Source organism: Bactrocera tryoni, chromosome 3 (assembly GCF_016617805.1).
Source record: "Bactrocera tryoni isolate S06 chromosome 3, CSIRO_BtryS06_freeze2, whole genome shotgun sequence".
Lineage (NCBI taxonomy): Eukaryota > Metazoa > Arthropoda > Insecta > Diptera > Tephritidae > Bactrocera > Bactrocera tryoni.
The window spans coordinates 45,596,692-45,620,275 of NC_052501.1; the positions used below are offsets into that span (position 1 = coordinate 45,596,692).

Genomic DNA, 23,584 nt, shown 5'->3' on the forward strand with positions numbered 1-23,584 from the left:
TATTTCGTTTGCCATAGTCGTCATCAAAAGGGGGGTCTCTCATCCGAGGCTGGTTATAGCTATTCACTGGGGGTGTTTTTTTACGAGGCGGGTCCCAAACCCAGCGCACAACCCTATGTGGGGGATGTTTCGCCTTCTCACTTTAGCTCGCCTTCGAACGGATGTTCTTAGGCTACCCAGAGGATACTTGGCCAAAGACCGGAAGTAATGAGCTGCTTGAGCCATGTGTAAAAGAATCGTTTCTGGCCACTCCCAAGTGAATGGCGATCAGAGAACTTTCCTCACTTGCGTGATAACACATCCGTATTAGTTTTGCCAAATTCAGACAAAGCGAAAAGTAGCTTCGAAATCAACAAAAAAGTGGTGTGTGGCGATCCTCTTTTCATGGGTTTTTTCCAAGATCTAAAAAAGTTGTTGATTTTCCAGGTTTAAAGCCACACTGATATGGTCCGATCAGTTTGTTGACGGTAGAATTTAATATTTCACACAGTACGCTCGATAGAACTTTATATGCGATGTTAAGCTTATCCCACGGTAGTTGGCGCAGATTGTGGGGTCTCCCGTTTTGAGAATTGGACAAAGCACTCTTAAATTCCAATCATCGCTTTCGACCGACCATATACAAGGAAGCTAATGCATAAGTTCTTCTCCGTCGTATTTAAATAGCTCGGCCAGCAATTCATCGGCCCCGCTGTTTTGTTGTTCTTCAGACGGCTAATTGCTATTCGAACTTCTTCATGGTCGGACAGTGGAAAGGCCGCAACATCGTCATCGATTGGGGAATCGAGTTCGCTTTCTCCTAGTGCTATGATTTCACTGCCACTGCTCTAGGCTTTAGTAAGTAGATCACTTCTGGGGGTTCCACAAGAGCAAGTTCCGGTCTTGAAACCTTCTGTTATTCGCCACATCTTTTCACAGAATTTTCGATCACGATCCCTATCGGCCGGCTTGTCAAGCTCTTCCTACCCACGCATTTCGACCTCCGAAAACCAATGGATTTGCTTGCAGGTGTACGTGAGAAGCTTGAAATAATGTCCCACAGTTTCCTTATACCGAGATGCTGATGTGTGCTCTCAGAGAGTAGGAGTGCAAGTTGAGTAGAAAACGGTTCGGCTATCTGTTGTGATTGCAGCTTCTCGACGTCGAAGACGTAATCTAGTAGTAATGTAGAAGGCTTAAACCACGTCAAGACGCATACCTCGTAATTTAAATATTGCGTCAAAAGTATTTTTTTTGGTTTAAGTTTTTGAAGGTTGAAATTTAAAGCACTATAAAATTGCAAGCTTATTTTCTCATAAACTACTTGAAATAAATCGATGAAATTTTATGAAGTCAAAAAAAATGTTCATGCTATATTATTGATATTTTTTCAAAATCCGTTTGTTTAAATAATAATATATTACACAATCTTTTGTTAAACAATTGAAATTTTTCATGTGTTCTTCACGCTAAAAAAACTGAAAAGTATCTAACACAACGTGGAAAATATTCATCTTAAATAATCTTTAATAATTCAAACTTTTTTGGTAGCCTTTGCGCGTTCTTCATTTCTCACATCAAAATCATTATCGCTGAACCGTTGATACGACTCTGCAGCACTTTTCTGCAAATGATTTTGCTTTCTGCAAATCATCACTTTTTGGTGCAAAATTTGACATTTTCAACACAATGAAAAAATATGATGTTGCTTGTTCAATGATTGTAAAGTTATTAAAAATGTTTGACAACCAAACAGAAAAAAATTTAGGCTCACACATATGTATCTTAACGCTCCCTTTATACGGTTACACCGTAGGTAAAATTAAAATTTCAAGAGTGCAACAGGTCGTATGAGTAATAATTTTCGATTAGTCCATTTTGCTACTTTTGTTGAATTTCTGGCTATCGAATGATATGCGGTATCGAATATCGATACGGCAATAGCAGAAACAGCCAAAAACGCTACTCCCTTCCTTCCTTTGCCTTCCTTAGCGAGCAAAATGTGTTCAAAGTTGAGCCCGTGGTAAAAACGCTGAAATCAGCCATCTTTGTTTGTTTTCATTTGAACAATGTTGCCATTGCTCAATACGCCAATTTTTAATAATATAAAATATCAAAACTGAAAATAAGCTATTAAAAATAGTTTATATATTTATAAATAAATGATGATAAATGATTTTGAGTTATTTTAAGAAAATTTCAAAAATATTGAAGACAACTTTTACAATTACTACAGTATATCGAGATTGGCAACCCTGCGTTGTGAGAGAGCAATCAGCTGACACGTTTCTACGGCAAACGTCCAAATGCCGTGGAAATCTACGGCATCCTACGGCAAAGAGAGAAGGGAGTAGCGTTTTTCACTGTTCAATTACATTGCGCGCCCATAAGATAGGTCGTATCAGCTGACACGGGCCACGGGTCTACGTTTTTGGCTGTTTGCATTGAAAAATTTATAGAATGAAAACTAAATTGTAATATTAGCAATATTGAATTGAATATATTCGCAAGCAAGTATAACTTAGTAAGTAAATTGTAATAAATAAGATGGGGTATCCCTATTGTAGCCATTTCTAAAATATTTAAGTTAAGTACAGGTCCAAAAGCTATCAGATGACCTTCTCTTAAATGTATGCCTAATGGCGTATTCAGATGTCGCTACGCCTCAAAAATGTTCATGCTGCAAACACACTGTTCATCAAATTTTTCTTCTACCACTCTGTGAGGCTGCGTGCGCGCAACAGTTAACTGCTACTGTCAAATCTCGTTAGCACGAACGCTGAATCCTCAAAGTGCTGATGAAATTATTCCATGCGCTTAAGTAAACCATTGTGCACAATTTGGCGAGATGTTAATAGGCGGTCTTTTAACTCTTTCGATCTTTACAGCAAACACTTGTATTAAACAAAATTGCAACTGAACAAACAAAGCACTGTTTGGCTTAGTTGAACGACCCGAAAATATTCACCAGGCGGCGGCGTGTGTGCAAATAATGAGCGGCGACTTCATGCGAATTGAGCTAAGTGAAATGAACCAATTTGAACTGGCGGAAATGAGCACCGAGGGTGAGAATTATGGCGAGCAATTATGATCGACATTTGCTAAAAGTGGTTAAATTACAATTTTTATTGAATAAAATTAGAGATTTATTTTGATTTTGCTGGGCAATTTGCTTGATTTTGAGAGTTGTTTGTACCCTGATCAGGGTATATTAAGTTGCCACGAAATTTGTAACACCCAGAGGAAGACGTCGCTAGTTTGTTCCCATCTTTCTGGCAAAGCGCGAATACCATTACGGTAAAACTATCCATCTGTGATACTATCCAAGATTCATGCAATTTTTCGATGCCGTCCTGTAAATTGAACTGCTTCTGACCCATTTCATGTGCCATTCAACGAAACAAGTAATGATTGCATGGTGTAATATCTGAGGAATACAGCGGGTGGTGTAGAAATTCATATTTACGCATTTCCAAGTCATGCAGAAGAATCATTTGTTCGTGCCTCTCCTGGTATTGAGGTCATAAGAAACCTAAGTTCCCTGTTTCTGAATCATTCTCAGTCCATTTAGTCCCTTTAAATGGCTTGTCGGGTAACTCCCAAAGCTGAAGCAAGCTCTCCTTTCGCTTGACATGGATCCTCATCGAGCAGCGTCTTCGAAGGCTTTTGGCCTTCCTTCACGCAGACGATAGTTAATATCAAAATATTCGTCTTTGAAGCAATGAAACCGATCATGACACGTTGTTTCATTTGGGGCAGAACCTCCGTAAACTTTTTAGAGTTCCCGATGTGATTCAGTCGCCGATTTATTTGATTGAAAATGGAAAATCAACACTTCCCGCAAATGACGATCATTTCGCAAAAATCGGACATATATATATATAACGTGCGATCCAAGTAGAGGTACTTTTAACAATAGTATAATATTTTCCTGACAGATCACGTGTGAATCGTTTCAAGTTGTCATGCTATTTTTGTTCAACATTTTTTGACATTTCATCATTGAAAGGCTTACGCCTGAGCAACGTTTACAAATTGTTCCACTTTTCTACGAAAATTCACGTTCTGTAAAGATGCGCTTCGCTCAACTTATGGTCAACATAATCGGCCAACTGAGCGTTTTATTTGCATCACCCATTTTGATACCCAGCATTCATTATTGAATAATATTGGACCGCATAGACCACGTCCAGCATGCAGTGAAGAAAATATAGCAGCCGTAGCTGAGAGTGTACACAAAGGAGAGTCAATTCGGCCCCGTTCGCAGCAACTCGGACTAAAGTATGGATCAACTTGGCGCACTTTACGACGAGATCGTAAATCGGAAACATATAAAATACAGGTTGTGCACGAACTGAAGCCGCTCGAGCTTCCCAAGCGGCATCGCTTCGCTATAAGGGCTCTTAAAAAGTGTATGGTTCAATGGGTATGTAAGCAAACAAAATTGTCGCATTTTGAACGAAGAGCAGTCTGAAGAGATTCAACAGCTACCATTTGATGCCTGAAATTAAAGCTCGTGATCTCGGTGGCATTAGGTTTCAACAAGTCGGCGCCTCTTCCCACACAACGCATTGGTAAGCAGATAATTTCACATTTTGGGCCGGTCCATACGCGACAATGATCGTGTGATATCAACTGTTAGACTTTTTCCTGTGGAAATATGTAAAGTCTATGCGGACAATTCCGCTTCGATTCAGGCCTTGTAGGAAAACACCACGCACCACAACATTTGAAAGAGAAAATCTTCAAAAACAAATGCCAGAAAATGTTCTTTCGAATGATAATAAACATTCCCCATTAAATTTTTAATTTCCTTAGAGAAGAGGAGAGAACCTCGAAATGGATCACCTTTTGGTTTCGACCTGAGATAACGTTTTTTCATGTTTTTGTTAATTTTTTATCCGCGACTTGGAATTGCAGACGAAAAGTTGAATTACCTGCAATGTCGAGTAGAACAAATACCGTTCTTTGTGATGATCTTGCACTGATTAGCCGTTTGAGGTGTGAAATTGCCAAAGCAGTGCCTCTGACCGCAATTCATTGCCACATTCCGACTAAACCTGGGTTCAACAACAAGCAAGTAGTTGAAAGTATTGTTTCCCTTATTATTTTTATTATTATTGCGCTGCTTAAAATTGTTATTGTTTTTGCACGCGACCAACGTATGTGTTAATATGTGGATCGGTATGTTGGTATGCAACACTGATAGTAAAATTTTGTTTACGAGTTTTTTGCCCTGCTTTTGACACCACATAAGCATATACATACATACATAAGTATGTAAGTGCTCCCCTGCCGAAATTGTCTTTCGCCTTAGAAAGCCAAAAAGGCCGTCGATCTTGCTGCGGTTTGTTTATCAACAGTGTCAATGCGAGGCCGCGATGCCTAAAAATGCCGGCTACTTGAGGTGCGACTTCATGCATTACCAACACATACAAGCATACCTACACACCTTGCAAATCGAAGTAAATAAATGGGGAGTGCACGAAAAATTTCAAATGCGCCGAGGTGAATGAATGGCTGTTAATATGTAAATTCTGTTTATATACATACATATGCATATATCTAAATATATCAAATAACGGTAGTGTGAGGCACCAATACCCCTTCTTATTTTGTGTAAGTGTGCCTGTTTTTTTACTATGCATTTTATCTTGCAAATTGTACACGTTTCTCATAACTCAGCGATATCTCGAGGAAACTGAGATACAAATGCCCGACGATAACTTCTGGTTATGAACTCTGCGCGACAGCAATTGTTATTGTATCTACCAAATGCACGTGGCCCATTTGTCTTTCTTCTAGAAAATTTGCTAATAAATTCGGGTTATTGAAATGTTAAATATACTGGGCGTTTGTGGTTGGAATGTGTTTATTTTCAATGTGAAATTGCGTTGCTAGTAATTGCATTTGAATTGGCAGTATTGTAATTACATTTTGTGATTGGTTTTTCGACTAAAGGTTCAATTGGAGGTGCTATTCCATAACTCCATACCCATCACTTGAAAGCCATGGCGTTCTTTTCCTTCTTCTTTACTGGTGTAGAAACTGCTTACGCGGTTATAGCCGAGTTAACAGCAGCGCGCCTAACGTTTATTCTTTTCTCAATTTGGCGCCAATTCGAGATACCAAGTACAACCAGATCCTTCTCCACCTGATCTATCCATCAGAGTGGAGGGCTTTCTCTTCCTCTACTTCCCCCGGCGGGTTTTGTGTCGATTACTTTCAGAGCTGGAGTGTTTTCGTCCATTCGGACGACATGACCTAACCGGCGTAGCCGCTGTCTTTTAATTCGCTAAGCTCCGTCAATGTCGACGTATATCTCATACAGCTCTTCGTTCCATCGCTGCAATATTCGCCGTGGCCAACGCGCAAAGGACCATAAATCTTCTTCTGAAACTTTTTATCGAAAACTCATAACGTCGACTCATCAGATGTTGTCATCGTCCATGCCTCTGCACCATATAGCAGGACGGAAATAATGAGTGACTTATAAAGTTTTGTTTTTGTTCGTCGAGAGAGGACTTTTCTTCTCAATTGCCTACTCAGTCCGAAGTAACAAGAGTTATTCTGCATTGGATTTCGAAGCTGACGTTGTTGTTGGTGTTAGTACTGGTTCCAACAGTGACGTGGGAGAAGCTTCGCTTCTTTGTCCCACCAGGAGATAACCGAACTAACGGTGACATTGGCATACGCCAGCAGTCGTACAGTCTTCTCTCAGCTCGAATTACTTGTATTCACACCTACATACATACATACATAAATGCATATAGTTCGACTTTGACAAAAAGTTAGCTGCTGCCGAAATTCGGTATAATCGCTAAATAAATTTGTCATACAATAATTTATATTTATTGTCCAATATTTAATTTTATTTGTTCCTCTATATTTCTTTTCATAGCTCATAATTCAACTCAAAATTAAGTGGCTATTATATCTACAAATATTTACATACCTACTTATGTATATTTCTTCCAAAAACGTTGTGAGACACCCCCCAGCGTGTTGACTATTTTTAAATTTCTATCAAACACTCAAATCTAATGAAAGACCATTCACACTTTTTCAATGAAATCTTAAAAGATTTGTTGTGCCAAGGTTTTCTGAAAATCTCAACTCAAAATAAAATTATAGCGAAACAAATGAGCAGAAAGTAAAAGTTGACAATTTTCCTTTTCACTTCACACAATTGCCGATTTCCTGGTAGACTTTTGTCGCTGCGCAAGAAAACACTGTGTTCATACATATTCGAAAAGAAAAACAAAAACCACCTTTGGTTTCTTAGCAATAACACAAATAAACGAGTGCACTGTTAATGACATGAAAATTACGAAGAATAAGTTTTACAGCCCATAAACCATTGACACCCATTAGTGCCAGCTAACATTCACCGAGATGCTACCAATCGACGTCCGCCCTGTTGGCATAGCGCCAACCAGGCGAGTCAACGAGAGCGGGCATGGCCAATAAACGTGCTATTGCTCACATCTGATGTCCGGAAAATCGTGTGCAACACACATACATACAAATCCTGTCTTTTAAGCAAAAAAACTTTTAAGAAAAAAGAAATTGTGGAAATTATTCACCTCTGCCGGCTGAATATAGGCCAATTAACTGAGGAATACACACAATTTGTATGCACTCTTGAGTGTGTGTGTGTGCTTAAGGCCATAAATTTTGTCATATTTTCCATTTAAAATTTCCACAAATCGCCAAAGACGGTACACGTTCCTTCTCCATCTTTGTTGTTTTTCCAAGTAACCTGTGGATCATGCCAGCGGCCAAAATGATTTCGGTTTCGCGAGAATGCATGAATTGTCTTCTTTCCACAGACTTTTATTATGAACTTGATATCACTTCTTGGAAGGTTGGAGGAACACTTTATTTTTGGATACAAATTACTTTTAGTGAATTGGAAATTAACGTGAAGTTTCCTTTTATTATACATTTGAGGAAAAGCTATTTATATCTTTATAAAAGGTAGCAACGTAGAGACATCCATATTTATATATGAATATTTTATAAGATTTGAAGACTGCTACATCCACTATATACATACATAACTACATATAAATAAAGTATACAATGCCTTAAGCTCCATGTGAACATAATGTAAACTTCTATATGTAGAAACTTTCCACATCATCTAACCCCCAATTTCTTAAACCAGCAATACAACTCACACATTCAATCCTCCTGGTTACTTTAAGAACTTTAGAATATGTCCAGAAGTAAATCGTTCGGTGTCTATAGGTATATGTTGGTTCTTTTGATTATGAAAAGCATTTTCCCTGAAGTTACGACTTTGGTCAATTGGCCATGAACCATCTCCTGTTATCAAATAAACATTCAGCGAACACTAGCGACTTGCCTCACAGACCACTATTGCGAGTCTAAGACCAAATAGGCGACTAAAACGAAACTTCATCTGTCCACGAACAAAACTTGCTTTCTATATCAGAAATTCATAATCAAAACACCATTTTATGTCATCTTGCAGACTTCTAGCTCTAAAAGTCTTTGACTGGGAATCACTTAATCTTACCCAAGCAAATAGTATAGATAAGAGAACAAGTTTTATATCCGTTAAAGCTGACGGAATGTATTAAATATTGTTAGAACATTGCATAACAATGTACAGCTAGTTTTGCACCCGACAGATCGTTCCATGCGCTTTAGTCTTTCTTGCCATGGTGCTGTCCAGATCGTACCAAAGACAATGCATGGTTTTACCAATATTTATCACGTTTTCGGGTGACCATACCCCACCCTATGCAATCCTGTCCACTATCTCATTGTCCACGATGCCTCTGTGTTCTGACACCTACTAGGATTGAAGTTTCTGGCGATGCTTTCTACTGCTGCCATGCTCTCCAAGACAAATCCGGCCGATATGCGAAGCGGGGTTATAGGCTCTGTTTGAAATATACTAAAATGGCCCGGCAGCTTAAAACGCTGCCTTATGGGATTTCTTTTATTTTGGTCAAAATCAAATTTTTTTTGAGAAACCACCATTTGTCAAAAAAATTTAGTTTGCTTATTACTTCGATTATTTATTTCAGAGGATCCAGTTCAAAGATAAAGTGGTCACCGCCAAACGTCTTTGTTGAGAGGAGCTCCCTTAGATCAGCTGTTCCAAATAAATATTTCTACTAATATTAAGTCTTAAATTACAGGTAAAGATACCATAATATGTGTACAAATTCTTAGATTAAAAAATTTAAAATTTTTTTCAGAAAAAAATTCCCACGCTTCTTTTTAGTTATCTTACCAATTCATAACTGTAAAGGTACTTAAACTCTTACCTAACAATCATATGGTGCTGTATATAACTAGATAATAACGCTATTGAAAAAGTATATGGAGAGATTCGGAAGAGAGTTACTAACATTGGAAAAAAGAGTTAAATAGTATTATCAAATTGTTAGCCGCATGAGCGAATGCTAAACGATATTTAAGAGACACAAATTCTAATTAAAACCTCGTTAACGTAAGGTGCTTTTTAGTTGTAACGTAAACTCCAAACAGGTAACAAGCGGAAAACCCCAAAAACTCTGAATGAATAAAGCAAAGTTTCATATGAAAGCGCTTGAGCTGCTGCGGGTTGGGATGCGGCGGCAAAACTTTTCACATGAACCAACAGATCACAAGCCAGTGAGTTGGAGAATCACATGCAGATGGGAACCACAATGAAGCTTGAGCAGCGGCAGCTGAAGTTAGACGCGAGCGCCCCAGCTTCCGTAGAGAAATCAAAAGGCAAGAACCGAAAAGAAGTCAAGAAGTGGAGCAGGTTTTTACGCGTGATCAACAAAATTTCGCGCATAATTAACTGATATGCGCAACGCGCATATTTTTTTACGATTTTCGATAATTTCTCGGAAACTACATTTGATTTGGCTGGTGACAAAAGAAAGAGAGGGGCGTAAAATAAAAGAGAAAAAAGTGCAAAAATAAAATCAAATTGGGAGTAAATAATGAACGTAAAACCCCAAGCGATTTCTAGGTGCTGCGCAATGCCTCAATGCGAGTGAGAGCGAGTGAGCGAACGACAAAAAGCACCGTTCGCTTGGAGCCAGATGTGGCTCCCCAATGGCACTTATCAGCTAGCTGTGGTGAAGAAGAGAGAGAGAGAGCCTGCGACCTTATAGGTGGCGAGCGCATTGCGAAGCTTTTTCGTGTCGTTTCTGATGAAATTCAATGGAAACGCCGTCAATGCTGAGAGTGCTAGTATAAAAGCGACTGCACTGGCGTTTCGGAGCATTCATTGTGAAATTACAAATCAAAATTGAAGCAAGTCAAAAGAGCGCTTGAACGGAATAAATTGCATACGCGTCTACTTATTACTAGCCAAGTGAAAGCAAGCAAAGCAAAACAGAATTTCATAACAAATCGCGTTAAAGCAAAATCAACACACACAGACATTTTTACAAAGTGAAATTTGCGGTGAAAAAGCAAAAACAAAAGCATATCAAAAGTGATAACACACCCCAACAAATACAAAAAGAGGGTCAATTAAAAGAACTAATACCAGATAAAGCAAAGCTAAAAATAACAAAAACAAAGCAAGTGCTTAAGAACACTAACAACAAAAACAAAGCAAGAACTCAAAAGCAACAAGTGTCCTCCAAAGTGCAAACATTGTCAAAGTCAAAGCAAATCGCGTGCGTCTATAAAACGCCAACCTTAATCAACCACAGCAAGCAAGTTAAGTCGCCAGCGATCGACACAACTTCAAGCAGAAGTGCCAACAAAAGCGTGAAAATTCCGCCATACGCACAGCAACACATCTACTCTTCATACAAAATGGTTGTGGACGAATCGCATATCCAGCATTTCAACAACAGTCAAGTCATGAGCAACATCAACCTGGAACAGCAGCTTGAGAGTCTCAGCGAAAAGAAGCAGCAAATCACCAAAAAAATGGATTACACAAAAATCGGACGCACCGTCAAGTCCGCCTTGCTAAAGGCACAAGCCGAGTCGCGTGTCATTGTGGGACTTAGCGCCGCCATACAAGTGCTCTCCAAGTCACCGGAGGGTTCACTCTTCTGTCTCATGGCCGTGCCACAAATCGGCGACTCCGCCACACACATGCACGAGGTGCTGCTGGAAGCCTTCTGTTACGAAAATGACATCTATGTGATCAAAGTCGATTGCCCCACCAAGTTGAGCCGCATTCTTGGCAAAACTGTGCTCGAATCCTGTTGTCTGGTGCAGAAGACTTGGACCGGCGCCGATGAGTCCGGCGAGGAACAACTCAACAAGCAAGAGGAGCAATTAGTCGATTACTGCGAGGCATACTGGGATGCACCACAACATCCCATTGTCGAATTGCCAGTCGTGTGAATGTGTGGACGTACAGTGTCGAATATATTTTAACTGAGAAGCAATTTAATTGCACAACTTCTCGTATGGTGAAATTTTGAAAACAAACAAAATTCAATTTTGGCTTAAAAACACAGCGAGCATGTCTGATGTCTGGAACATAACGCCGACATTGCGACGTTCGAAAATCAAGTGAAAAAAGAAGGTGAAACCGAGTGACCAAAGAAATCAAAAACGAATTTTTAAAACTGGATTGTTGTGACAAACGAAACGAAGTTGCAGTTCGAGGAATGCGTTGACGACGTCATCGCATGCAAATTTTGTATAATAAACGAAATACACTAACAACGCATTCGAGGTCTGGCAACCGCCTGTGGAATTCCAGTCATATTAACGAAATAATAAAAGTATTAGAAATTAATGGCGATTAATTTCGAAACCAACAAACAAACGACACACACACACATTGTACGCCCCCAGTAGCTGGCAGCAGCAATAACAACAACAATAGCATCATATAACTCGAAGCCGTCAGCAGCAAGTGACCTTCGCGCCGCCGACGCCGCCGCCAACAATGCAACGCCGGATTTCGTACGCGGCACGCACCTAAGCCCGACTCGGGCGTTCAGTCAATGTGTGCGTGTGCGTGTGCGGCGCGTGCGTTAAGGAAGTCAGATTAAGATCAACAGACACAACCACACCACCACCAGCAGCAGCAGTGATGGCGGCAACTAAACGGCTTTGTTGCTAATTATATTTTATAGTCTTAATAAAACAAACTGTCTAGCTCCAGTAAGATTAGCAAAAAAAAACAAAATATATCCATTGTAACGCTGAATAGGTTATGAATTGATAGCAAAATATGAGCGAAATAACAAAAAATGCCTTATGCAAACTCATAATTTACAGTGTGCGCAAAAAATGCATATATAAATATGTATGTATGACTTAAAAAGTTTCATAAAATGAAAGATGTTGACCTTAACGCAGCCGAAGCTGATACTGAAACTGAGTAATTGTTTTAAATTATTTCCAGCAGTCAGTTGTTTAAGAAGAAAAGCGCGTGAAATTCTTTGTTAAATAGTTATCAGTTGCTAAGTAACAAATTGTATTCTATACTAAAATAATTGGTTAGCAGTCATAACACTTTAAAATGTTTGTTAATTATTTGTTATGCTAGCTTTTTGTTGCCTGCTAGAAATGATTTGGCATAGTTATAATACCGTTATATGTTAAAGAATGTATTAATGTGTACAAAGCAACAATTGCAATTATCTTTAAGTTAAAAGAAATATGAAAGAAAAAATAAAAAACAAAAACAAGAAAAGAAAATGAAGTATAGCAAGTTTATCGCAAGAGACAAAATCAAGCATTATGAATAAATAAAACAAATTATAAAATTATTAAAAATATAAAAATTTTTAATTAAAAATATAAAAAAAATGTTTAATTTTTACTGCATAATTTGGGCTGGGGTTTTGGGTTGTTGGATTATTCGCTTTGCATTGCATCGTTGGCTGTTTTCAAGTAGGTTTTTCGTTGTTAAATTTTTCACACTACATTGAGTCCACTTTCTTTGGCCAAACATTTCATACAAAATACGTTGCCTTCGCATTATCAAAAGTTAAATTATGTGAAAGTGATGAAATGCGCTTGTAACGGGCTGAAATTGTAAATGTTTGTTTTCTTTCTAATTTTTTCCCCTCTCACTGACTTATATTAAACTGTCACATACATATATTTTTACCCATGAACCCACTAACAATGGGTAAATACTCACGTGTTTGGCTTTTATCTTATCTTTACGTTGATTTGCAATATTATTCATTTTTATAAAGGAAAAAAGAATATTTCTTAATCTGTGTATATTAAAGGGGCTTGTGAAGGCGGGTTCGCTGAAATATTGCACGATACCACTACGAATTGCATAGCAACCGCTTATGAATAAGCTTTTTTGTCGGCAATCAACGTCAAAATTGGCATTTTCGACAGAAATTATAACATAATTTTCTCTTAACCAAATTACCATAAAAAACACGTTTTTCGTAAAATGTGTCACGTGATTAATATAAACGTGCTATATTTTCGTTATCGATTTTTTAAAAGGAAGAAACATTCTTATTTTTATATTGTATAGCACGTCAAGCAATTTAATGAAATAATTTGGCGATTTTGTTTCAAAAACATTTTGAACATTTAATTGGTTCTAAAAGCTTAGAAATTCGACCAGATTAAGTGTTTATTGTTGCTATTGTACTCACGTTAAAAATGCCTCAAATAATTTTTTTTTTTCTATTTGAAAAATCTAACATGTCAACCGCACTCTTCATCCAAATATGGAGTGAATTTTAGCAAATTAAAAAGTTAAAATAAGTGTAGTATTTTGACTTAGAACGAAGTGGATCTAAACAAAAAGTTTACGAAGATTTTTCACTTAATAAATCAACAACAGGGTTCATCCGCTCTTATAAAACGAAGTAGATAAATGTTCTGTTTACCACTAAACATGTGAAACACCTTTTTTTATCGTTAATCATACAAAATTTACAAAAGAAGATTTTTTATAGTATTATCTTGTAGTGAATGGTATTACATCTAGATTCAAAGCCATCGACACATCGCATCTTTCAAATAGCCTTCACGACCTCTTTTGCAAGAACAAATTCGACGAATTGAATTTTCATGCACTTTTTCACTAAATCCATTCGTATGTCATGAAAAGAAATATTGACTTCTAAAGCTTGAAGAGAGTATGGTTCATTGTTAAAAACCAATGACTTTAAATAACCCCACAAGAAGTAGTATAATGGTGCTAAATCACAACTTCTTGGACGCCATTCAATGTCAAAATTTCTTGAAATAATCGAATATCCACACTTTCCTCTCAATAATTCGATTGCTGTTCATGCTGTGTGGTACGTAGCCCCGTCTTGTTGGAACCAGATGTTGTCAGGTTATCATCGATCTTTACCGCTCTTTATTGATAGTAACGGTATCATCAGCTTTTTTTCGAAAGAAATACAGACCGATGATGCCACCAGACCAAAAAACACACCAAGCTGTCGATTTAAGTGAATGCAATTATTATTCATGAATAATTTGTGGATTTTCTTCCCATCAGAATCGACAATTTTGTGTATTTACCGCTGACATATTAAAAATGGCCGAAACGACGAAAAACCCGGTATATTCAATCAAGTTAATTTTTAGTATTTCTGTGTAGGTATTTCGGCCTAACTTGACTTATCATCGAACTTGAAAACTTTTCCACAGAACATACCATATTAACTGGTAAATCATTCACTTATATAGATCAAGAGATTTTTTGGTTGCTTTTTTTCTGTCTCATTGCTTTTGCAGTCTCATTTTACTTAAAAATCGTTTACTCGTTGACTGATTCTGCAGCACTTTAACTTTTTTTTAATCAGGGCTGATCAATGGCAGAGATGATATTGAAATGAGAAACCAGAGCTAGATTTTTTACTGAAAATGTCTAAGTTCTTTCATATTTAGCCTGAGAACTCTATATTTATGTAGATCAGTGAGATTAATGCTTTGTCATATACATTTTCTACATTTCTATATCATATTTGTAAAAAACAAAATGTATGTCTGAAACCTGATGTGTGAGTATGTTAACATCATTGCAGGTAAAGACCCAAAACGTGTAAACTGTTTAGTGAATCCAGTGTGCGATCACTATCTACTAATTTTAATTATGTATAGTACAAACATTTAATTAACTTTACGTATGCCGCATTTGTATTTCACTCCAGCTTTAAAACGTAGAAAGAGTACATGTTTAAGGCACGCATATGTATGTATAAGAAGAGAGTACACGATTAACACTGACTAAGACGCATTCCAAGATAGTAGTGGGGATTTTCTTGCGAACTAGTTGATTTGCTAGGAATCCCTGGAGAGTGATTGTGCTACATAAAATAAATACTTTATATATAAAAATAATATTATATTTTTACATATAAATTTTTATACTTGCAAAAAAAATTGTGGTTTCTATGTTAAAATTCTATTCGTGAATTGGAAGCCGTTAAATATGGTTGCGGAAAAAGTATGGTTTCGGTATCGAGCATCAAATAATAAAACCGAAAAATGCAGCCTACAACGATTCACGAAAAGGACGATGTAATATGATGGTTATCGTTTTCATACAACGGCCTTAGGACGCTCCATTGCATATGCCTCTAAGGTTGGCATTTCAGTAAGGCAACGATCCCAAATGGACAATTAAGTGTACGAAAAAGTGGTCTAAGATAAAAAAACAATATTATGGAGTGACCAGCACCATCTCAGGAACTAAATCCCATTAAAGATTTGTGGAATCCAGTGACAGCGTCAAGTACTCAAGCAACAAATGACGAGTCGATTCCCGCTCATTTCTGGAAGCACATTAACTTCAATAGCCGTTTTTTGACAGATCATGCGTGAGTCGTGTCAATCTGTCATGTTATTTTTGTTCAGTATTGTCGCCTGAACAACTTTTACAAATCGTTCAACTTTATTACGAAACTTGGACTGACGTATAAAACTACTTAGCGCACTTTACGTCGAGATATTAAATTGAAAGCGTACAAAATACAGCTTGTGCAAGAACTGAAGTCGCTCGACTTTCCCAAGCGACGTCGCTTTGCTCTATTGGCTGTTGAAAAGTCCCAGAAGCCGTTGAGGGATAAGGTCCATTTCTGGCTCAATGGAGCAAGCAAAATTGCCGCATTTGTGATAAAGAGCAACCTGAAGTGGTTCAAGAGCTGCCATTTCATCAAAAAAAAATGGTTTTTTTGGGATCGGAAGCTGATGGAATTATCGGTCCATATGTCTCCAAAAATGATGCCGGTGAGAACGTAACCGACAATGGCAACCGTTATTGCGCCATGGTAACCGACCATTTGATGCCTGAAATTAAAGCTCTTGATTTCAGCGAAATCTGTTTTCAAAGAGTCATTGAAAATTGGACTCAACGGATAGACCATCTGAGACGTACCCGCCCAACATTTGAAAGATATAGGTAGGTAGGTAGGAGTGCAGCCCTATCGGGCTCAATTAGCACTTGATGTGCCATTTTGATACACTATTCGTAGAACCTTTTGTATCTGCTATTACGTTTCACTTTCTCTCTCAAACCATTTTGAGGTTTCGATGAAACTACTTATGTCCGATATGCTTTTGGTGGAAATCCATTCAAGGTTTGGTGCTTGGTGGATTCCGAGTTGAAGGATATAATCTTCAAAGTATAAATATCAAAGAATGTTCTTTCGAATGATAATAAACATTTCCCATTCATTCTTCAAAAAAGTAGGGAACCTCTTAATCGTACTCATATTCGTATTCTACTTCCGATCATGGTACTAACTATAATACTTTTAAATTCTACTTCTCTTCTTGCAATATAAGTATTTTTAAAACAACAACAATGTTGACAATGTTCAATTCCATGTAAAAGTGTATGTATGTAAATACTTATTTTTTATCAACTTAACATCTTTCTATACCATCCATTCCCATTCCTGTCAGTCTATTAATTTTGTACCAGTTATTTGTTCGTTTCGCCACTCTCCAAACTTTAGCAAAACGAATACCGCTAATTGAAAGTTATAGTTAATGTTGTATTTCCCCTTATTTTACTAAAATTATATTTGCATTATGTTACTTTTTTCTCTGATTATCATTAAAGTCGTACTTTACTTAAGCTGCACCACGCCATGCATTCGTGCATTCGTAAATATGTATACTATGTGCGTATGAATGTGCGCACTACGCACAGCAAGCTAATCTTGAGCGCAGAAAAGTGCGTCACAATGTTGAATTTCCAGTTAAAACTTTTATCCAAAAGCGGACCACAACAACAAACCCGCACAGCCGACAAGCAAACACAAAAGCTTGAAGCTGCTATTTCCCCCAAAAAGCAAACAAAAGAAATAATTTTTTACTAAGAATTCAAAACAGTATTGTTATTGTTGCGTTGAAAAACCCAGCTCGATTTTGAATTCTTATCGGCGTATTTGAAAAATCCAAAAACGAACAGATTAAAGTGAAAAAACAAACAAAAATGTTGGAACTGGAAATTGGCGTGTTCAAGATTATTCAATAGAAAAACAAATGCACACAGCTATACAACAAATGTCATAGAAATAGAAACTTGTTTGCATGTAGAGGTATACAAACATATACATTAAGGTGGGCAAAAAAAAATGTTTATTTTTTTTTTCTTAATTACCATGAAAATCTTAAATGAATTAATTAAATAAAAATGAGATAAATCGAAAAAATATGATTTGTTATGTTTCTTAGCCATAAATTTGTAATATAAGATGAAAAATTGTGAAAACCATTTTTTATAATTTTTGGTTGGACTTTAACTACGAATAACTTTGAATGAGTTGACTCAGCCAAAAAATGTTCTAGACCTTTTTTGTAGATCGTTAAATTTCCTATAAGAATAAGTGTTGATTCTCGCTTACCAATTATTTGTTTGTGTACATTAAAACTCCAAACAAAAAAAACAAAATTTCCTGTGTTATTAATATGGGAAATCGAAAATGTCGATGAAGCACCTCTTAATATTAATATTAAGAGCTCAGGTCTTACAGAACTTGTTTTTAGTCATGTCGGATGAGATTTTCATGGTAACTAAGAAAAAAATAAACATTTTTTTGGCCCACCTTAATATACATACATATATGTATGTATGTAAGTGCATGGGTAATCGTTCTAGTTTGACGACAAAAAGTTACCGACTCATCGCGCCAAATTGCCGGCTATTTTGTATGCATATATGTACATACATACACTTGTACATATGTACGTATTTCACGCCACCAAAACGTTTTGCGAAATCCCCAGCCATGCGTTGCTAGCATGCGATACAATTATATGCATATGCATGCATATGTACATACATAGCAGCAGATGTGCTGTCTTCCCCCTCCCCTTCAAGCAGTGGCAACCACATGTGCTAGCCATGTCTGGCCGCCAGCTCAGAAATATAAAATTGCGAAGGTGTTGAATGAACTTTAGACAGATCAATTTTATGATATGTAAATATATACATATATATGTATATATATGCATATACATATAAATATATGTTCTCATACAGTATATACATATGTACATATATACATATAAGAGTATGCATTTATACTATCATCACCTATGTTAAAGCATATATGTTTAAATATACTTACATACATACATACGTAAAATTTAACCAAATTTATATACGACTCTTTTCCAAGCCATAATGTATAACCTCTTATACGAGGATGGTCCAAAAGCTACAAAAGGAAAACCAAAAATACGATTTCTTTTTGGCGCGATATACCTGACCCCTGTCTGAAAATGCGTTTTTAGGAGGTCTTCAAAGTAAACTTTTGTAGCGCCGATAACCTTCTCAAACAAGACTCCCTCTCCGCCAAGCGACGTTTAGCAGTCGCAGAAATCGGAACCAAATCTGAAGACATCGGTGGTTGGGGCAGAAGTCTGTAGCATAACCTACATTCTCTGCTACAATTCGGCCACGAACCAGCCCAATAACTCGGCATAGTTGAGCCCTGTGATCGGTTTGCCCTTTTCAAGATCTCTGATGTGAATGACATCTTGTGAATTCCAAAAAAGATGGCGCTCAATTTTCCGGTAGGAAAGCATTCGGCTTCTTCGCAGGTTCAGTTCGAATCCACTATGAAGTTGTTGTAAGGGTTATCTAGTCCTCATTAAAATGGTAAGGTTCAGATAAGTTGTCATCGAGTTCAACCAACGGTAGGTCCAGGAAACGTGCTGTTGCGATGGGGTCGACCATAGGGACATCAGTGTCAGATGTGTAGGATTAGCTGGACATGCAAAGAGGTGGTTAGTGTCATGCAAGAACGCGTTGCATGCTGGACGTATATTTGATATGTCGGTATCGATTTTGAATAAGTAGGAATTTAACCTGTTACAGTATCCTTTGTCTCTGATATGTATCAGTGTTTCCATGTTTCATTGACGGTCACAAAACGACACAGAAACTCGATTCTCGTTTCTTAAGTGGAAGGATTAATCATTGTAGTCGCTTACGAGCACCTCTCAGTGGGTCATTACAAACCGAACTACGACAAATTTCAAACTAGTTGAATCAATTTTTGACAGTGGCCAACGAAGAATCATACAGCATACAAGTGACATTTGATTTCGATTTCAAATAAAACAAAAATCGAATCACCCACCGATATTACTCTCTTTTCTAGTTGTCTATAATCTGCCGATACGCCCACCGGTCAAAAAAAACTACAAGTTCGGTTTGGCTAAAATTTCTCTTGGATTAATGGCGTTAACGTTTGGTGAGGCTAAGTATTTATCGAACAGACCTTATAAAGCTATACGAAGGCATGTACATACTATGTAGATCACCATGACTTGCGAATAATCTTCAGCTGATTTTTTTTAACACGTCGTTAAATATTTACACAGTATAAATGTGCATATACACACCTACCGGTATATGTATTTAGGAATCTTTGCCCTGAGATAATCAAAGTCAACTCTTGGCTATAAATTTATGTATTTACTATCAAGCTTTATTTTTCTCCAAACCTTATAGGTAAAGCAGATGACTTTTCAAATCAATAAATATATGTATGTGACATACATATTTAACAATACCAACATATGGACATACATATGTACATATACCATACATATAAGAAATTATTTGTGTCACACTTCTATGGTCTGCGAGTTTCTCAGCTTTTTCGCAAAGTCATTCCCTTCGCGGGCTAAGTGCTATTTATACATACATATGTATATCAATGCATACATAACACCACTTTCAACATTTCTCTGCACTATTGCACCGTCTGGCTGACTAAGCCTCATGCACGCGACAAACAGGTGACGTGTTGCTCATTCCGGTCGGCTGGGCTGTCTTCGCTACGCGCTGCATACACTCACACATAATCTATTTCGATATTTATGTGAACTTTAGACCAGACGTGTCGTTTATTATTGCCTACAGTGATCAGCGGTCTCTGGGGGGTATGCCATGTTGAGTGACTCGGCAATGTTAAGGTGTTGACATGAACATGTAAGTGGAATTGACAAACTTTACATAGAATACACGTGTTAACATACATTCGATGTACAAAGTTTCCATTGGGTACATGGCTTTGTTGGCCTTCCCTTGTTTTAGAAAAATGATAAACACTCGAAACTGAGTAAAGCGATTAAACTTTGATAGTGTTTATTCTAATTGCTTGATATTTGTATGATTGTATGTTCATATATGTAAGTATATCTATGTAAAGTAAAGCCGTACACTGTATTAGACTCGGAACTCAATCGTCTGGTTGTTGTAACTGTAAAAGAAATTTGTTTGTAGTTTACATATAGTTAAGAGGAGTTTTTTCAGTCTTTGACCGCATTTTAATTCGGGTCGTTATCGGTTATGTTGACCTGACCTGAAGATTGTGGAAATGACTTAAAGTTCTTTAACTTTATATTTACTGACTGTCCATAAAGTAGCTTTATTTATTTCCTTTCCTTTCTTTAATTCGATCCACCCGTGTTTCAATTGAAAAAACACATTTTGCACTTTTATTGGTAATCGAGTATCGAAACTAGGTATTAATTACTAACTATCTCAAATACAATGACTCCTTATTGGGTACAAGCTGTTAAAATTGTCAAGGAAAACCTTATGTTCTGCGCTTTCAGTGCTGCTTGAACATGAATTGTAGATAAAGATGTAATCTTAACGAGCAAAAAGATTGGTTCAGTGATCGGTTTCTCTGCTCTTTTCAAACGCGCCTGGCAAAACATCGTTAGTAATTGCAATTTCTATGTCGTTTCAATAAATCGGTGACAATATATCTGGATATCCCTAAAAACTAGGTGTCCAGGCGTGACCCTTTTATTTGACATAAGGAACTAATACAATTCAAATTCGACATTTTCTAGCCTAACAGTCGATTTTAAATGACCTCCTGATAAACTCGGCTGCTCAAGGTGATCTTTCATTATCAAAATTTGAAAAATATTGTTTTCGTCATGTCAAATTTGATTATGTTTGTTCAAATTTCGGTATTTTCATAGAAGAGATATTCGAATAAAATATTCTGAGTAAATTTACCGTTAGAACTTTTAATAATAAGGCCTGTTTTCTCAATGTCTGGTAAGCAGTATCTTCAATTTCATTGAATCGTGGCTTTTTTCCCATAACCAGATTATACGATTATTTATTATATTTATAATTATAAGAAAAACCTACAAGATTGGCACCATATGTATTTGGCTATGCCGCAGTGTAATAAAAAACTCTTAAATTAAACTTTCACTCTAATCCTAACAACCTTAGAAATAATTTCTGAAAAGTGCTGTTTATGAGCATTAGATAACCGTTATCATATGCCTCTCTTATCTTCGATTTTCTGTATTTTTGTTTCGAATAACACTGTGTTATAAACACAGATAAAAATATTTAACTGCATTGTTTTGTGTTTCTAAAATATATTACATATGTTTGTGAATTTTATTTGTAAATGTTGTTGTACTCAGAACTATTTGCTTATTTTATTTGTATATAGTATTTATTTCAGGTCTTCTTCCTAATTGATTATTTCATAAATTCCTTCAGAAAGCTTAATTTTATTTTGTTATTAGCACTAATCCTCTCGTAATCACGCTCCCATTAGCGATTTCGTGAAGCTTTGAAGTGAATTAAATGAGATTATTTCACATAAAACTATCTAAATAGGCATTGAGAAGTTAAAAGAAAAAAATTGTTCAAATTTCAAAAGATCGACGTGAACCTGAGTAATTTTACATTTGAAAGCTCAACTTGAGAAAATCGTATATGCTATGTCATTTAGGTTAGACAAGATTTTATAAATTCAATCATTTTATATTTCGTTAAATTTTCAGAGCTTATCCAGACAACATTTATATCTCTACCATTGTTAATTGTAATAATAATCGTAAATATTAGGGAAAAAACTAATTTTTCAGACAACTAGCTACGTCAACCCAATTGGAAACTTCTCAAACGCATTATCTTATGTTTCAGTTTAAAAATATTAAAGTCTGATATCTCTCACTTCCCAAAAAAGTACTACTTTTTATGCTTGTACGAGAAGAGCAAAAAAATTTCTTCTCATTCAGTTAGGGGAAATACTAACATTGCCGAAGTCTAATTGTAAATATTGCAACGGTAATGAAAAGTATATTTATATCTTGAAAAATATACAATATTCTTTCATATACCCACATTTCGAACAATATAGAATATAACGGGTGATCCAAGTAGAGGTACTTTTTTCAATAGCTGAGAGTGTACACAAAGATCGTAGAGAGTCGATTCAGCGTCTTTCGCAGCAACTGGGACTGATGGTATGGAACGACTTGGCGCAGTTTGCGTCGAGATCTTAAATTGAAAGGGTACAAAATACAGCTCTTGCAAGAACTGAAACCGCTCGATTTTCCCCAGCGGCATCGCTTCACTCTATTGGCTCTTGAAAAGTTTCAAGAAGGACCGACGTTTTCGATCAAAATTCCAATTCAAGTAAAATTACAGCAGTCGAGACAAAGAGTAACCTAAAGAAATTCAAGAGCTAGCATTTCATCCAGAAAAACCGGTTTGGTCTGGTTTGTGGGCCGGTGGAATCATTGGTCCATATTTCTTCACTTGCCACACATCGCATGAATCAATTATTTATTAAAATAAAATTTCAGTGAGTAGATAATTTCATGTTTTGGTCCAGTCGTTGGACTTTTTCCTGTGAGAATTTGTAAATCATACGGTTTATGCGGACAACCCGCTTCAATTCAGGCCTTGGAACAAAACATCACGCGTGCCATTCGCCAGTTTCCAATCGAAATGTTCGAACGAAATAGAAAATGGATGGACCATCTGAGACGTAGCCACATCCAACATTTCAAGGAGATAATTTTCAAAAAATAAAGCGCCGGAGACCCTATAAAGTATATATATAAACGATCAGTATGTTGAATCGATTTAGCCATGTCCGTCTGTCCGTCTGTCTGTATATATACGAAGTAGTCCCTCAGTTTTTAAGATATCGTTCTGAAATTTTGTAAACGTCATTTTCTCTTCAAGAAGCTACTCATTTGTCGGAACTGCCTATATCGGACCACTATAACATATAGCTGCCATACAAACTGAACGATCGGAATCAAATGCTTGCATGGGAAACTTCATCATTTGACGATATATCTTCACGAAATTTGGTACGAGTTATTGTTCATAGAAATAATGTAATATCAGAAGAAA

General features: G+C 36.8%; 1 protein-coding gene across 2 annotated transcripts in view; it reads left to right on the forward strand.

The window, feature by feature from the left end:
• The window catches only part of LOC120769991 (electron transfer flavoprotein beta subunit lysine methyltransferase), a 110,578-nt gene that overhangs the window by 14,981 nt on the left and 72,013 nt on the right, over positions 1-23,584 (forward strand). The window contains exons 2-3 of one of the 2 annotated variants that reach the window (XM_040097077.1): positions 9,042-9,155; positions 9,216-12,692. The exons of the other annotated variant lie outside the window; for it this stretch is intronic. Coding sequence (XP_039953011.1) covers positions 10,783-11,325 — 543 coding nt within the window. The 5' untranslated portion in view covers positions 9,042-9,155; positions 9,216-10,782 and the 3' untranslated portion in view covers positions 11,326-12,692. Of the gene's footprint in view, positions 1-9,041; positions 9,156-9,215; positions 12,693-23,584 lie in introns of those variants that run through there. 2 annotated transcript variants of the gene reach the window in all.